This window comes from Cebus imitator, unplaced genomic scaffold, assembly GCF_001604975.1.
Source record: "Cebus imitator isolate Cc_AM_T3 unplaced genomic scaffold, Cebus_imitator-1.0 Scaffold628, whole genome shotgun sequence".
NCBI lineage: Eukaryota > Metazoa > Chordata > Mammalia > Primates > Cebidae > Cebus > Cebus imitator.
Window position 1 is genome coordinate 55,988 of NW_016107943.1, and position 13,089 is coordinate 69,076.

The window sequence follows — 13,089 nt, forward strand, 5'->3', positions numbered from 1 at the left end:
CGCCCAACCCACCCAATCCTACCTGAATGTAACCCTCTTAGCTTGTATTTTTTGAGAGAGTTGGAGTTACTTTTCTAAAAACACTTCTAGAGAGGGGATTCAAGATAGCTGGCTAGAAGCATTTCATACCCACCTCCTGCCCTTAGAAGAACAAAAATAGTATATAGACGGTAATACTTCAAATACATTATCCCAGAGAGAATGCTAGAATTCAACAGAGAAGTGACAGGAAACATTAAAAGCCGGGGGAAAAAAGGGAGAGGGGCAGCCTGCCTGGCGACAATCAGCTGGGAGCCAGGAGTACCTTCTTAACATAGGGAAATGGTGAGTGAGAGACTTTCATTGGCCACATCCCCACCGTGGAATCATGAAATCCTGGCCACAGGAGAACCTCTTGACTCTCCCAACCCCTGAAACCAACATATGGAGCTGCTGGGAGACCATGGGATGGAACTGCTCCACAGAGGGAGTTCACGCTAAGTCCCAGCACCCTTTCTGAGACCTAAGCAGCTACAGCAAGACACCATATTCAAAAATAGCCTTTGGCAGAGTGCATGCTGTCCTGGGGCCCAGCAGCAGCAGGACTGATGTGTTATGGAAACTCAGACTGCTGCTGCTGGAACTGAAGAGCCAGCTGGGAGCACTCCTAAAGCTGGGACTAAGAAATGAGCAAGGCATGGGCTGCAGCTGCCATTTCTGGGACGTGAGTACCACCAGAATGGAAATTGGGACACAAGCAGGAAGCAAATTGCTGCTGGGACATGGTCACCAGCTGGGTGGGGTCTCCTGCAGCTAGGACAGGGTTACTGCCACCAAGACTAGGGGTGAGCCCTACTGGACTAGGTTGTGAGATGTGTGTCCCCCCACTGCCAACCCAGGCTACAGTCACTGCAAATGACTATACACTTTTGGGTGGCAGGGCCTGAGCATGGATGCTACCATTCCTCACCTGAGCACTCCACCTAGGGCCTGAGGATCACCCTCGCTCTCACCTCCAGGAGGTCTGAGCACAAACTCAGCCAATCTGGCTTCACCCATTCCCAACACCAGGATAAAGCACACAGCCCAGGGCCCTGGGGATTGCCCAACTCAATCCACCACCTTTCACCTGAACACTCCTCCCAGGGCCCTGCAGTTAGACCTAAACTCCTAGCACTACCACCTTAGGTGGCACTGACCAGCAAGAGCCACCTGCAGGCCTGGAGACTGGCCTTCCCAGTCCATTGGCACCACCACCAACATCCATGCATACTGCCTGGGACCCAGAGAATTACCTCACTTCTGCTACTGCCATCACCCATGCTATGCCAGCTATCCACGTTCTCAAGAACCCACTCATTCAACTGATCCACCACTGCCACTACTGGCATCTGAGCAATCCACTTGGAAGCCTAAGAATTGGCCCACCAGTAACCATGAACACAGGAACAAGTGTACACCACCTTGGGGCAAAAATGTAGGCATGCTCAGCCCACTGCTGCCACCACTGGGGCCTGAATGTTGGCACACATGATGTGCTAGTCCCCAGCACAACATCACCACAGCCTCCACTAATAACCATACCCTAACTTACTAAGGAAAGCACAGATACTACGATGCTGCTTACAGTCAAAGAAATCATACAGAGACTACACTACTACATGCACTCAGAATCAAAGCCAAAGTATCCTACCCAAGCAACACCACAGATACATCTTCAGGAAAAAGTCTTCCCCTGCAAAAGTAAATTCAAAAATGAGAAGAAACAACTGTTACCTCAGGTGTGAAACTGTTACATCATATATCAACATAAGGACCCAGGAAACATGAAAAAGCAAGAAAATATGACACCTCCAAAGGAACACAATAATCCTCTAACAATAGATTTTAATCAAAAAGAATTTTTTGAAATTCCAGATAAATAATTTTAAACACTGATTTAAAGAAGCTCAGCAAGATACAAGATAATTCTGAAAACCAATACTAAAAATATCTGAAAACAATTCAGGATATGAATGAGAAATTTAACAAAGAAATAGATATTTTTTAAAAGAACCAAATAGAAATTCTGGAAGTGAAAAATTCATTAAAGGAAATACAAAAACTTTCAATACATTTGAAAGCTTCAACAGTATACTAGATCAGGCAGAAGAAAGAATCTCATTATCTCAGAATCCCTTTTGAAATAATCCAGTTAGGTAAAAATAAAGAAAAAAGGTTTTTAAAAAATAAAGTCTTTGTGACATTTGGGGCAACATAAAGCAATTGAATATTCGCATTATTGGTATCCTCAAGGGCAAAGAGACAAAAGATTAGAAAACCTATTTAACGAATAGATGAAAACTTCCCAAGTCTAGTGAGAGATTTAGTCATTCAGATACAGCAGACTCAGTAATCCCCCAAAATACTCAATGCAAAATTGTCTTCTCAATGGCACATTATAGTCATTCTGCTGAATGTCAAAGGTAAAGAGCGAATCCTAAATACGGCAAGAGAAAAGCATCTAGTCAACTATAAAAGAACCCTCAGCAGACTAACAGCAGATGTCTCAGCGGAAACCTAACAGGCCAGAAGAGAATGGGATGACATACTCAAAGTGCTGAAAGAAAAAAAAATGCCAGCCAAGGATATAATTTCCAGCAAAATTGCACTTCACAAATGAATAAGAAATAGTGTTTCCCACATAAGCAAATGCTGAGATAATTTGTGACCACTAGACAGGACTGGGACTTACAAGAAATGCTCAAGGGAGTTCTAAGCCTGGAAGTGAAAAGACAATATTTACCATCATGAAACAGAAACATACAAAACTCACTGGTAAAGTAATCACACAAGGAGGAAAAAAAGGACTCAAATGGTTCCACTACAGAAATTCACTAAACTACAATGACAATCAATATGAGAAAAAGAAAAGAACAAGAATATTTACAACAACCAGAAAATAACTAACAATATGACAGGAACAAAGCTTCACATATCAATAATAATTTTGAATATAAAACAATTAAATTCTGAAATTAGAATGGCTGAATGAATTAAAAAACATGATCCAACTATATGCTGCTTATAAGAAACTCACCTTACTAGTAAAGACACATATAGACTGAAAGTAAAGGAATGGAAAGACATATTCCATGCAAATGGAAACCAAAAGCAAGCAGGAGTTGTTATATTTAGATAAAACAGACTTTAAGTCAAGAACAGTAAAAAAAGACAGAAACAAAAATTTTTAAAAAAGGAAGTCAGTATATATTGATAAAGGGATCAATCCAGCAAAAGAGCATAGCAATTCTAAACAGATATGCACCCAATACTGGAGTACCCAGATTCATGAAGCGAATATTACTAGATAGAAAGAGATAGACTACAATACAATAATAGTGAGGGATTTCAACACCTCACTTTCTGTATTAGACAGATCAGACAGAAAGTCAACAAAGAAGCATTAACTGTGAACTGGACACTAGACCAAATGGACCTAACAGACATTTACAGAACATTCTATCCAATAATTACAAAATATACAATCTTTTCATCAATACATGGAACATTCTTCAGAATAGGCCATATGTTACTCCATAAAATAAGTCTCAACAAATTTTTAAAAATCAAAATTATATCAAATATCTTCTCAGAGCACAATGGAGTAAAACTAGAAATCAATACCAAGAGGAATTTTGGAAACTATACAAATACATGGGAATTAAATAACATGCTCCTGAATGACCACTGGGTAAATAAAAAAATTAAGAAGGAAATAAAAGCATTTCTTGAAACAAATGAAAGTGGGAACACAACATACCAAAATCTGTGGGACACAGCAAAAGCAGTGTTAAGAGAGAATTTTATAGCATTAAGTGCCTACATCAAAAAGGTAGAAAAATTACAAACTAACAACTTAACAATGCACCTGAAGGAGCTAGAAAAGGAAGAACAAACCAAACCTCAAATTAGCAGAGGAAAAGAAATAATAAAGATCAGAACAGAACTAAATGAAACAGAGGCTTAAAGAAATACAAAGCATTAACAAAACAGAAAGTTGTTCTTCAAAAATATAAACAAAATTGGTAAACCACTGGCTAGACTAACCAAGAAAAGACCCAAATGCACAAAATCAGAAATGAAAAAGAAGACATTACAACTGATACCAGAGAAATACAAAATACCATCAGAAGCTATTATGAACAACTATATTCTGACAAACTGGAAATCTAGGAAATAGATAAATTCCTGGAAACACACTACCTACCAAGATTAAATCAGGAAGAAACAGAAAATCTGAACAGACCAATAAAAAGTAGCAATATTGAATCCATAATAAAAAGTCTCCCAACAAAGAAAAGTCCAGGACTTTTCTTTGATCCACAGCTGAATTCTACCCAATGTACAAAGAAGAACTAATACCAATCCTTCTGAAACTATTCCAAAAAAGAGGAGGGAATTCTCCCTAAGGCCAACATTACCCTGATCCCCAAACCAGACAAAGACACAACAAAAAAGAAAACCACAGACCAATATTCCTGATCAACACAGATGCAGAAATCCTCTACAAAATCCTAGCAAACTGAATTCAATAGCACATTAAAAAGATAATACACCAAGATCAAGTGGAATTTATACCAGGGATGCAAGGATGGTTCAACAGATGCAAATCAATAAACATAATACATCACATTAACAGAATGAAGGACAAAACCATATGATCATCTCAATAGATGCAGAAAAAGCATTTGATAAAATTAAACATCCTTTCAGAATGAAAGCTCTCAACAAACTAGGAATACCTCAAAATATCAAAAACCACATATGATAAACCCACAGATAACATTGTGCCGAATGGAGAAAAGTTGAAAGAATTTTCTCTAAGAACTGTAACAAGATAAGTATGTCCACTTTTAACCAATTCAGCATAGTACTGGAAGTCTTACCCAGAGCAATCAGGCAAGAGAAAGAAATAAAAGGCATCCAAATTGTAAAAGAGGAAGTCAAATTGTCCCCCTTTGCTGATAATATGATCTTGTATCCTGAAGAGTCTAAAGACCCCACCAAAAAACTCTTAGGTTTGATAAATGAATTTAGTCAAGTAGCAGGATACAAAATTAACGTACAAAAATCAGTAGCATTTCTATATACCAGTAATGAGCTAGCTGAGAAAAAAAAATCAAGAAGGCAATATCTACAAAAAATAATAATAAACAACATATCTAGGAATAAATTTAACCAAGGAGGTGAAAGATCTCTACAAGAAAAACTGCAAAACACTGATGAAATAAATTGAAGAGGACACAGACAAATGGAAAAATATTCCATGCTTATGGATCAGAAGAATTAATATTGTTAAAATGACTATATTATCCAAAGCAATCTATAGAATTAATGGAATCCCCATCAAAATACCAACACTATTCTTTACAGATTTAGAAAAAAATCTTAAAATTCATATGGAACCAAAAAAAGAGCTCAAATAGCCAAGACAATCTTGAGCAAAACAAAACAAAACAAAACAAAAAAACAACGAAGCTGGAGGCATTACACTACTTGACTACAAGACTATAGTAACCAAAATGGTATGGTATTGGTATAAAAATAGACACATAGACCAACAGAATAAATTAGAGAACCCAGAAATAATGCCACATATTTAATAGCCAATTGATATTTGAGAAAGCCAACAAGAATCTATACCGGGGAAAGGACATCCTCTTCAATAAATGGTGCTGGGAAAACTGGTAGGTGCATGTAGAAGAAAAAAAAACTGAACCCTGTCCTTCACTGTATACAAAAATCAACTGAAAATGAATTAAACACTTAAAAGTAAGACCCAAAATTATTTTTTAAAATTAGAAAAAAACCTAGGGGAAACACTCTTGGACTTTCTTACAGGCAAAGAATTTGTGATTAAGACCTCAGAAGCACAGGCAACAAAACCAAAAATAGACAAATGGGACTATAATAACTAAAAAGCTTCTGCACAGCAAAGGAAACAATCAACAAAGTGAAGAGACCACATGTTAAATGGAAGAAAATTTTGCAAACTGTTCACTTGACAGGGCACTTATATCCAGAATATGCAAGAAACTCAACTCCTCAGGATTCTTAAAAAGATCTGGGAAAGGTATATTTATTTCATCAGTGGCTCTGTTCCCTGTGCTGTAATGTGAACATGCACTTTTCTCTTCTCAGCCTTGGTTTCCTATCTTCCATGTACAGGGGTGTTTACTGCCCTTCCTATCACCTTCAAATGACGGTAAAGCAAGGCTTTTTTTTTTTTTTTTTTGAGACGGAGAGTTTCGCTCTTGTTACCCAGGCTGGAGTGCAATGGCGTGATCTTGGCTCACGGCAACCTCCGCCTCCTGGGTTCAGGCAATTCTCCTGCCCCAGCCTCCTGAGTCGCTGGGATTACAGGCACGCGCCACCATGCCCAGCTAATTTTTGTATTTTTAATAGAGACGGGGTTTCACCATGTTGACCAGGCTGGTCTCGATCTCTTGACCTCGTGATCCACCCGCCTCGGCCTCCCACAGTGCTGGGATTACAGGCTTGAGCCACCGCGCCCGGCCAAAGCAAGGCTTTTTATCATCTGCTCTTCAGCCTCATTATAGATAAGATGGTGTGCATCATTTCAAAGGCCCAGACAAAATCTCGTTCACCTGAGTAACCTCCTCCACTAAAAAATAAAGAGCAGCAATTTCTGTTTATAATCATCATTCTCAACCAAGACTCTGCATTAAATCACCCGAGGAACTTTTAAAAACACCTAAAAGGCTTTTCTAGTTTCCCTTTACTTCATATATAATAATAGTCATGGTTTCTATTGACTGAGGGTATACTTTATGCTGGGCATTGGGTTACACTCTTTTTATACACTTCCACATTGGACTCACACAACCAAGCCCCCTATTTTATAGAGGCCACAGCTGAGGCTCAGAGAGCTTAACAGCGGGAAGATGGCCCACATCCTATGCGGAAAGGAGATGGCTGGGAAGTTGTCCTCCTTACAAATGACTGTTAGAGGAACACTAGTTATTAGAGAAACAGGAATATACACCCTTTCTCCCTGGTGTGCCTTAGACATGGACAGCATTCAAGGACTGGCTATACTGGTGGTCAGTTGGAACACTGATATCTGCTTGTTTCTGGAGAGTTGTTTCCTATAATTTATACCAGACTATCATGGACACATACAAAATGAATGCAGAGGCTTGATTTTTAATCAAATTGCTCTGGATACACTTCCAGGAAGAAGTGGTACAGAACTGGTGTGACTGAGAGCACTCAAAGCCTCAAGTTTTTACACAGCAAAATACAACTGATTCATGACTGGGGCTCATGAAGCACACAGAAAACATCTGATAAAATACACATTTATTAGAAATTTTTCAGCAGCATAATTTCCAGTTGTTTATCTAATCAAAGGACATTTCAAAGTAATTACAATCAGCACTCAAAATATGAGCAACAAATATTTTGAGAAGGCTGGAATAAAATAATCAGTAGAATATGTTTCATTCATCCATCCATCCATCCATCCATTCATTCATTGTTTAACAAATGTGCAATATTAGCACAGAGAGCCAGGAATGCTATTTGCTGTGGGAAAATGTGTATTCTTGCCATGGTTCCTGTTGCGGAGACTAAACCTGCCCACTATTTAAGAGAAGAGCTGGAAGCTGGGCACAGTGGCTCATGCCCGTAATTCCAACTACTCAAGAGGCTGAGGTGGGAGGATCACTTGAGCCCAGGACTTCAAGATCAGCCTGGGCAACATAGCAAGACTCCATCTCTTTAAAAAAGCAATAAAAATTAAAGAGAAGATCTGGACTGTACAGTACATTCTAATATAAATGTACACATTTAGCCAAAGGGCCTAGAAAAAGCTTAATAAGAATGGTTTCCCTTTCTATTCAGGTTCAACTTAGGAAATAAATAGTGATTATAATGATATTTTCATAGAAACAAAAACCCAGTTGAGGCTTTGCTTAACTGGTATTTTTTTTTTTTTTTTGCACCTTATTTTATGAAGACACAGATTTGGTTTCAGAAATTTAGCTACTGAGCTCCAGCTACTAGGGTAGGAGACCACCTTGGATGTCAGGTGAGGGCAGAAATTGCTTCAGCGTCCATCAAGCAGAAGAGCTCATTTAATTAACTACAAACTCAATGCAGGACAGTGGCACTTAATGATATGGGATTTCCTCATAGACATCGCAAATAAAAATGTTGCCTTGGCAGCTAGTGAGAGAACACACATAAAGCAGAGGGTTCTGGTTAGACAATGCCAACACGCAGAAGGGCCAAACTGAATTGCTTTTTCTACCTTCTGTATTATCTGAGGAGTCTACAGTCAAGTTCAGATGTCTATATAACACATAGTGGCCCTTATCAATATACCCATTAATCAAACTGACATGTAATATTGAACATTAAGTGCTAATGTGTAAAAATGGACCCAAGAGCGGAGTCTGGATTCCTTTCCTAGATAATTTTATAGGAGATATGAGTGGTGCCTCTTCTTTAGACACGGCTAAAGGTCCCAAGTCAATTCTTTTTCCCGTTGGATCATTTACTATCATGATCACCACCTGAATCAGGAGACACTTTTATTAGCAAATTCAGTAACAGGATAATCTTTCCAAAATTTACAAATATACAGTATATTTATAGTATTACCTTCAGACAACTTCAGTGCAAAGATATACATATAATACATCGTGATAATTATTTGTAAAAATATGAGATGGCATAAGTAAAAAAAGACACACAGGATACTTCCAACTATAGGCAAACAAGGAAAAAATATATTTTTCAGAAAGTACTGAATGTTGACTTTTTTCGTCTCTTTGTAAAAAATATATGTGCAAAAGTGTGTTTCTAATTATTCCTTAAATAGCTGGTATAGCTATACTTCAGAGTCTTCTTTAACAAGATTTGCAGTGTCTTTAAAAGTGTCTTCTGTTGCAGAATAGGTTGGCATTGGGTCTCTTTTTGAAGGAGGCTTAGACTTAGCAGGGGGAGAAGGTGATGGAGGTGGGGTCGCAGCAACATTTTCCTTCTGTTCATTCTCCATCTAAGAACACAACATAGCAGGTATCAGCCATTTATTCCCCCAAGGAAACCATACACGATTTTTCATAAAGACTATTTGTGGCCGCTCTGCTCAGAATAATCTAAGTGTGTGTCCAAATTAACCAAGCAAATAACTTCTAAGAAAGAATGTCTGTGCTAAGAAAAATTGTTAAAAATTACCTGGGCATAGATTGGATTTTCAAAGTTGGTAGTTTGTTTAGCTTTTCGTCTGAAGAGATTCCATTTTGTCACCTAAATGAAAAGGGGAAAACGAAACGCTCTCAGTATTGGAATGATTTTGTGGGTTTCTTTTCCACATGTCTCAATTTTAAAATTTCTTCTTACTGAAGGATAAAGCAATTTGGGACGTAGGACCATGTGATTGAGCCCATGTGGTAAATTTTCAGTTTCTCCTATGATCCCTGAACAGTAACTGAAACTCTCTAGGCTCTTTTCATCGAATAGTTTTAGATACTTCTTTAATTTCAAATTTATAACTTACAGAATCTGTGCCATAGTGTCTACAAGCAGATCATCTGGCTACTTCAGTACCAGATAGAACACATTAAACAGACACATACAAGGTGCATCTGGAGAAAAAGAGATTTCTGGGGCTGCCTGAAAATTGAGCAGAGATAAACTGTAACTCTTATTTTTTAAAATAACATTCTTTGTATCCCTTCTCCCTTCATCATTCCCTCCTGTATCATAATAATACTAATAATAAAAACATTAACATTTGTTGAATGCTTACTGTGTGTCAGGAATTATTCTGAGTTTTACCAGTTTCTGATATTTTCTTAACAACTCCTGGAGGTACGTACACTTATTGTCCTATAGTTGCTGAGTCACAGCAAGATTATACAACTAAATTGCAGGTAGAAGGGCAGGTAACGATTACTCAGGGGAATCAGAGGCCCACAAACTAGAGAACCCAAAGAGAATCACCCTGGACCATGGTGTGTGGCCCACGCTCTACTGAAAAGTTGCCTGTCCTGCTGACTGCCAGATAAAATCCTGGTGGGAGACAAGGGAACAGACAGCCTACTCCCAACAGAAGCTGAGGGACCCAATGGGTTTTATGGGGTGTCTCTTACTCTGTGAAAGCAAGGGACCAGCCTGTGGAAGAATGCGGAGCACAGAGCTACAGGAGAAGTAGAAGAGGTCTTCACTTTAACCCATATTCAAGTGAGTCCCTGCATTATACATAGTGCCCCCAAAGGGAACATGAAGATGTTCAGGTCAAAGCCCTGCCCCTGGGCGCTTACAGTTAAGTGGGGCAGGCCAAAGTCTCATTGCTTCAAAATGGAATGGCTAGCTTGGAGTTAAGCAATTACTAACAAGAGAAAAGGGATGGTGACGTTCATTTTTGCCTCCTTGGGAGATCTTATGCATATCAATGGAAAATACACTTTCAAAAAATAATAGAACTGAATTCCAGTTCATGGTTTGTTTGTTTTTGGTTTTTGTTTGTTTGTTTGAGATGAAGTCCCGTTCTGTTGCCCAGGCTGGAGTGCAATTGCAGTCTTGACTCACTGCAACCTCTGCCTCCTGGGTTCAAGCGATTCCCCAGCCTCAGCCTCCCGAGTAGCTCAGGCATGTGCCACCACACCCAGCTAATTTTTGTATTTTTGGTAGAGATGGGGTTTCACTATGTTATCCAGGCTGGTCTCAAACTCCTGACCTCGTGATCTGCCTGCCTCAACCTCCCAAAGTGCTAGGATTACAGACGTGAAACACCGCACCCGGCCCATGTTTTTAATTGTTAGTCTTTCAACATATTTATGGATGAAAGATACATCTCTGAAACTCTGGCATGTTCAAATCAACCTAGGTGATCTCACCCAAGCGCCTCTACTGCTTTTAAGCCATGCTGGCTGTTATCTCTGTGCCCAGGAGGCAAGAAATACAGTGAGATCCCTGGACAGGCCATGGCAGACAAATTTTAGAGGATCTCAGCCTCACTAATGTAAAAAAGTAAGAAGAGGAACCAAGGGATTACAAAGGGGAAGAGAAAGAAAGGACTACAATTGGTGAAGATCTGCTCTCCTTTGAAAGAGCTTGTCAGTATACATTTTGTTTCTCATAAGAGACATGCAGGTCAGAGGTTACGGCCTCCCCATCACATTCCCCTTCCAGCTCCAGCAGAGGAAAATCTCTATGTAGTGAAGAAGATCACTAGACTAGAGATGGACCGAGAAAAAAGGTTGAGAATATACATCTAGCACTAGCCTGGAGTTGACTCAAACTTGGAGGACCAAATATATGACATTCAAGCCTCCACGTGTCTGTGGAAAATTAATCTTCAAAATCTATTTTTAATACAGCTTAAAGAATAAATGTTTAGTCCCTTGAAAAATCTGAAACTGAAAATTCCTTTCTAAACAGGATTTATATATGTCTGTATGTGTGAGAAAGAGAGAGAGAGTGTGTGAGTGTGTGTGTGTGTGTGTGTGTGTGTGTGTGTGTGTCATGAGAAGAAGGAATAAGGAAGGGAATTTGAGAAGGTATACAGAAACTTTGATATAGACTGTTCTCATTATCATCAATTTCGTTCAAATTTTATTTTTATTTAAATAAGCAGAACAGGAACCAATGTTTAAGGTGATAATGAGACTGCCAAGTTATCCGGATATCAATGTTTATAGATTATAAAATTCAATAAATATTGTATCAAATGGTAAAATTTCTAACTACTCTTACACTTTCAGTTCTTTACATTACTTCACAAAATTGGTCATAGAATCTTAAAACAGAGACATTCCAGTTCCTAGTGGTTCTCAACTCGGAGTGTGTGCACATGTGTTGGGGGAGGGGAGGTGATTTCTGGAGTCACATTGAATTAAGGGAGACACTACTGGAATTTAGTGGACAGGGACCAGAAATACTGAAATTCCCTGCAGGGCATAGGGCAGTTTTGAAGCACAAAGAACTTTCCCACTCAATATGCCAATAGTGCACCAGTGAGAAATACTGTATTATTGAGGACTTTAGCCCCAGAGGTAAAACGGTTTGTCCAGATTCAAACAGCTAGATCTAGGATAGCTTCATATGTGTTCATTAAAACTAATGATTCATTAATACACAGTTTAATATCAAATATATTTATTGAATTTCTTTCTGCAGACCAAATAGTGTACCAATTGCAAAGGACCTGCAGGCATGTTTAAGAAGGTCCATCTAACGGCATTTTTTTCTTTCAATTTCCAGTTTTAAACGCCATCGAGGGCAATAACATTAGTTAGATGATTGGTTGGACAATAATTAAAAGATGGATGATGAATGGACAGAGTATGTAGATTAGTGCCATCTAGCGGTAAAGACTGGAATAGCAGGAGAGCGAAGACCAGCTTAAAGGAATAAAGATGCATGCAGAGAAATCATGGCATGCAGAGAAGAATCTTTCATCTGTATCTTTGACACAAGGAAATCTTTATTCATACTGAGTCAGTTTCTCAACTTAAATGTCCCTGGTCTGAAGATACTGGATCCAGAAGTCGTTTTGTTCTTTTTTGTGATGTGTTCTCCCATGTTACAAGGAACATTATTCCCAACTCAATGTTAGAATGTAGATTTATTTGGTGGAAAGTTTTTCAATCTATGATTTTTAAAAAATTATATTTATTAACTGTCAATTGTATCTTTGAGCCTGTCAGAGTCTCCCTTGTTTGCTGAAGGTTAATAACAACCCGGCCATCCCAAAGTTCTTTCCAAATCCCACAATATTTCAGGAGTCAGCAACTGTTACCTGAGTTCCATCGGCATCTGGGGAAGTTGGCTTTGTCTCTGGAACTACCTCAGAAGGGTTTATGGGACTTCCATAATTCTTATTCTCCACATTTCCAGATACAGTCACCTGTGGACATATTAAAGGCCGTTACCCAATGTGGAAAGAATTCAGTAGTAAATAAATTTGCTGTAAAGTTTGTATCAACTCTGGCTCTTTTGCCATCTTGTTCTTCCACAGACATCGCCAGGCACCATTTTTATTGCATGACATAACCCAGTAAGTCAGGTCTAAACATTAACTCCCATCACCCCAAA

At 38.8% G+C, this 13,089-nt stretch overlaps 1 protein-coding gene across 4 annotated transcripts in view; it reads right to left on the minus strand.

The window, feature by feature from the left end:
• Window positions 1-7,327: 7,327 nt before the first annotated feature.
• LRP2 (LDL receptor related protein 2) overlaps window positions 7,328-13,089 on the minus strand; it is a 224,340-nt gene continuing 218,578 nt past the window's right edge. For 3 of the 4 annotated variants that reach the window (XM_017517337.2, XM_037734499.1, XM_037734500.1), the window contains 3 exons: window positions 12,794-12,901; window positions 9,226-9,297; window positions 8,567-9,046 (listed from right to left, as the gene is read on the minus strand). In XM_017517337.2, coding sequence (XP_017372826.1) covers window positions 8,879-9,046; window positions 9,226-9,297; window positions 12,794-12,901 — 348 coding nt within the window. In that variant the 3' untranslated portion in view covers window positions 8,567-8,878. Of the gene's footprint in view, window positions 9,047-9,225; window positions 9,298-12,793; window positions 12,902-13,089 lie in introns of all 4 variants that reach the window. The other variant, XM_037734498.1, reaches the window with a different exon arrangement.